The following is a 5,000-nucleotide window of genomic DNA, read 5'->3' on the forward strand; positions in this document are numbered from 1 at the left end:
CCTTTATCAAAAACGTATTAAAGAAATTTTTGTAATAAATACATCAAAGATCTCTTCTTAATGAAACGTGAAGAATCTCTTAGACAAAGCGCATTTAGGAACTATCTTTTTAAAGACCATATTAAAAGATCTCTTTGATTTAAATGTATTGAAGTATCTCTTTTTATTAGTTTATTTTTCCTGAAAGATCTTCATGTTTATCAGAACGCGTTAAAGGATCTACTCTTTTATAAAAAAAAAAAAATTGCTGTACAATTGAGTATTCTACAGCTGAATCAAATCCCCTTACGACAGCTAGACAAATCACTTAAGTCGTAGAATGTAGCAAAAGGGTTAGGATATATCTAAGGATCTCCCTTGGTATCAAAAGACGTAAGAAAAGAAACCTTATTTATTGAAGCGCATCTGTAGGAAACAACCAATAAATATCAACGGGTGAATGAGGAAAACAGAGGAGGGAGGAGGAGAAGGATCTTGTCTTTTACTTGGACGGCGCCAGGTATCCGCGCTGAGGAGTCCTGGGGGGCTCGTAGGGCTCGACCTCGGGGAAGTGAGCCTCGCCCTCGTAGGTGACCTCGGCGGTGTAGCCGTTGACGGGGTCGGCTCTGTAGGTGACGATCTGGGTGCGGCCGTCCGGGAGAGCGACCCGGTACTCGCCTTCGACCACCTCGCCGTCAGACTGGGCGCCGTGGGCGAAGTCGTTGCCTTCGTCGTCGTTCACTTGAAAGGCGAAGTCGAAGGGCATTCCAGGCTCCTGGGATACAACAGGCTCATCAGACAGCGCACCAGGAAAAAATGCACAGGACACACACGGACCAGTTAAAAACAACACTCACCCCCACCCGTTATCCAAGAAGCAAAATATGAGAGAGTTTAGTATACTCAATAATAGCCCCAGCCAACAAGAAGCAGTTGACACTTGACAGAGGAGGATGAGGATGGGATACTAACATTACTTTCGTCTGACTCGGGGGGGCTGTAGTAGTATCCACGGGGCTCCTCTTCGTCGGAGTCGTCAGGGCGAGCGCTGGCGAGGACCACCACGAAGGCGAGGAGGAGGACCTGAGATCGAGAGAACTTGATTATGCCGAGGCAGTGCGATGAGACGAGTATCAACTCTGGGCGTCAATATACTGACGCTTTCACCACGGCATCAGTAAGCGCGAACTGTTGGGTCACACAAACAACCGGCCAGAAGGCATGCTGGTAAGGAGTATATCCAAGAGTCAAGCAAATTTATCATTGGTCAAGAGTTGTATGCATGTACTCGTATGTATGTATGTATGTATATATGTATGTATGTATGTATGTATGTATCTATGTATGTATGTATGTATGTATGTATGTATGTATGTATGTATGTATGTATGTATGTATGTATGTATGTATGTATGTATGTATGTATGTATGTATGTATGTATGTATGTATATATGTACTCGTTATATGTACGTATGTATGTATGTATGTATGTATGTATGTATGTATGTATGTATGTATGTATGTATGTATGTATGTATGTACATATGCATGTACTCGTATGTATGTATTTATGTTTGTATGTATGTATGTACTCGTATGTATGTATGTATGTATGTATGTATGTATGTATGTATGTATGTATGTATGTATGTATGTATGTATGTATGTATGTATGTATGTATGATGCATGTATGTATGTATGTATGTATGTATGTATGTATATACTCGTATGTATGTATGTATGTATGTATGTATGTATGTACACGAATGTATGTATGTATTTATGTACTCGTATGTATGTATGCATGTATGTATGTATTTATGTACTCGTATGTATGTATGTATGTATGTATGTATGTATGTATGTATGTATGTATGTATGTATGTATGTATGTATTTATGTACTCGTATGTATGTATGTATGTATGTATGTATGTATGTATGTATGTATGTATGTATGTATGTATGTATGTATGTATGCATGTATTTATGTACTCGTATGTATGTATGTATGTATGTATGTATGTATGTATGTATGTATGTATGTATGTATGTATGTATGTAAGTATGTATGTATTTATGTATGAATGTATATAAGAAGACGTAGTACACGAAAGATCATACCGTCTCTGCTTTGTCTTTCGCATATGATCTTCACATATATATAATTCACTTTATATTTATCCCCGCAGGTAATACAGACTGCACAACCAATATTTTGCGAGCAAGAGTCATTCTTTTGTGAATGAAAATAGATTTCCGCTAAAATATGAATGCTGGTCTCTCTTCTCATGTTCTACCGTCCTTTCTTTCTATACTTTCTTTGGGACAATACTGTCCCCAAAGAGAGTTTAGTGTTCTTGGTCATCGAAGAAATGCTTGATACTGGTACCTTTTTGAGAGACATTGTAGGTCTAGTGTGTTCGCGTTGAAGAACAAGAGAGTACAGTCAAGTCATGAGGATCTTGTAGCTTTTATATTCCTCCGCATGAGGGCTTTGCAAAGGTCACAGGCGTACTTTTGGTTAGACTGACCTTGGTCGAAGTGGGGTCATAAATAGTGTAACCTGCTCTAATTTCTCCCCCGCACCTCCCCCCCCCTCCTCTCTCTCTCTCTGATTCTCTTTCACACTTCATTGAATGAAAACGCCTTGTTCTGGTAGTCCATGCACATAGGACAAAGATGACGGCTTCGGTCACAGCCAGGCGTCTCCTGGCGGAAGCTCCTTCACGAAATGGAAGAGGATCGATCTGCATCCCTACTGCAGTGACGCACTCGTGTTCTTTTCGGTTCTGTGAAACGTTGTCGGGCAATTTCGTTTAGACGGAGGACAGACCCGAGGCTGAAACGGCGGGCGTAGAGGTCCTGATCGACGAAGTGACTTTTCAGATCTGACCGACATCATAAGTAAATAAATAAGCACATGCATATGTATATGCATGTGCGTATCAGTATCCATATGATTATTCATATGCGTATTCATGTGTATATGCACATTTACATACACATATACTCATACATACACATCCACATGCACATACACATACACATACACATACACATACACATACACATATACACATACATATACATGTATACATATGCACATACATATACATATACATATACATATACATATACATATACATATACATATACATATACATATACATATACATATACATATACATATACATATACATATACAGTACATATACATATACATATACATATACATATACATATACATATACATATACATATACGTATACGTATACATATACTATACGTACACATATACGTATAGGTATACGTATACGTATACGTATACGTATACGTATACACATACATATACGTATACCCATACATATGCATATGCATATACATACATATACATATACATATACATATACATTTACATATGTATATATAAATATATATATATACATATATATATATACATATATCTATATATATATATATATACATATACTGCACATATACATATGCACATGCACATGCACATGTACATGTACATATGCATATACATACATATACATATATGTACATACATATACATACACATATGCATGTATATATGCATATGTACAATATATATATATATATATATATATATATATATATATATATATATGTACGTACCTATTTTGCAGTATCCAGTCATATATAAATACACAAGAACAGATAGTTGCATATGCATCTATATACATAATGATAATAACTGTTGAATCGGTTTTCTCTGTGTGGAAATCTGCAGTCCCACAGCAATTGGCAACAATCCTTGAATTCTCCCATTAAGTTGCTTTGGACTGGTGTCTGTGCTGTGTTAAGGTACGGTCCAACTTACTTTTGTTAACGCTAGACTGGCTTTTGTTTGCCCTGTCTTGACAGTGATACGGGCAGCTGTCTGGTCACACCACTCGCCAAGTCCGCTAGCGGAATCAGCTGATCATAACAAGAACAGCACAAGGCGCTATGGATGAAACACTTCTTGGATTCACCCTGTCCAGTCACACTTGCCACTTATTTTTTAGCCAGTGTGGAATCTAAATAGATACATACATACATACATACATATACCAAGACTTTTTCCCCCTTACAAGGGAGGTAGCCAAAAAGGAAAAGGCATAAAATCATTCCCACACCCCTCCACCCTCTCTCTTATCTTAACACCTCCTGGATGACGGGTCATCCCTGCAAATAAATGAATAAATAATTAAATAAACAAACAAATAACTAGATCAATAGATAAGTAAATAAATAAATAGATAAATAAATAAATAAATAAATGAATAAATGAATAAATAAATAAATAAATAAATAGATAAATAAATAAATAAATAATAAATAAATAAATGAATAAATGAATAAATAAATAAATGAATAAATAAATAAATAAATAAATAATAAATAAATAGATAAATAAATATACCTTTTTAAGAGCCCCACGGGACTAATGAAGTTGATGTGACATGTTTTTAACCTTTTGAACATAGATTTGTTTTGCATGCATACCACCGAGGTCATACCAAAAATAGATGGTATATTTTCATTAGATAGAACTTTATATTTGAAAATGTTCTTATATATTCGTCTATCTTCTTTATTCATTAAAAGTCCTTAAAATTATGTGAAATATTCGTTTAGTTATATATATGCTGAATAAACGACAGTTTCTTAAAATTTTTCCCTAGTCTACCGCAATCGCTACCACTAGATGCCAGGGAAGACTAACCGTACGGGAAGCTCAAAGCCGCGAGAATCGGTTGCTTGTGCAGCTCAAATGGCTGGCCAATCAAGGTGCATCGCTAGATCCAGCGATTTCAGAGGCTAGTGTGACCAAGGCTCTATTGTTGCGTGGAGCTTTTTATATACCACCGGCTTGTAGGAGTAACAGTAGGACGACGAGAGCAGTCGCAGGTTGCCAGCTCTGCCAAAAGGTGGAAGGCATACAGTCGAAGGTGATAGAGGGATCTTAGGCTCAGTCTAGTGACCGAGT

At 36.7% G+C, this 5,000-nt stretch overlaps 2 protein-coding genes across 2 annotated transcripts in view; one reads left to right on the forward strand and one right to left on the reverse strand.

Annotated features, from left to right (window-relative positions):
• Positions 1-415: 415 nt before the first annotated feature.
• On the reverse strand, positions 416-1,063 carry LOC143025261 (cuticle protein 19.8-like). Its single transcript, XM_076184722.1, has 2 exons — positions 952-1,063; positions 416-754 (listed from the first exon to the last, which is right to left on the reverse strand). Exon 2 carries the CDS (start codon positions 743-745, stop codon positions 482-484), a length of 264 nt encoding a protein of 87 aa, XP_076040837.1. The 5' UTR covers positions 746-754; positions 952-1,063; the 3' UTR covers positions 416-481.
• Positions 1,064-1,084: 21 nt separating this feature from the next.
• Positions 1,085-5,000, forward strand: part of LOC143025823 (cuticle protein 19.8-like) — a 7,717-nt gene continuing 3,801 nt past the window's right edge. Inside the window, exon 1 of the mRNA XM_076185834.1 lies at positions 1,085-1,156. Within this exon, the coding sequence (XP_076041949.1) occupies positions 1,085-1,156 (72 nt within the window). The remainder of the gene's footprint in view (positions 1,157-5,000) is intronic.

This window comes from Oratosquilla oratoria, chromosome 5 (assembly GCF_046742065.1).
Source record: "Oratosquilla oratoria isolate Oo_2021 chromosome 5, ASM4674206v1, whole genome shotgun sequence".
In the NCBI taxonomy this organism is placed as follows: domain Eukaryota; kingdom Metazoa; phylum Arthropoda; class Malacostraca; order Stomatopoda; family Squillidae; genus Oratosquilla; species Oratosquilla oratoria.

Excerpts from the sequence above, each read along its gene's own strand:
- LOC143025261 (XM_076184722.1), bottom strand. The coding sequence starts at position 745 with ATGCCCTTCGACTTCGCCTTTCAAGTGAACGACGACGAAGGCAACGAC.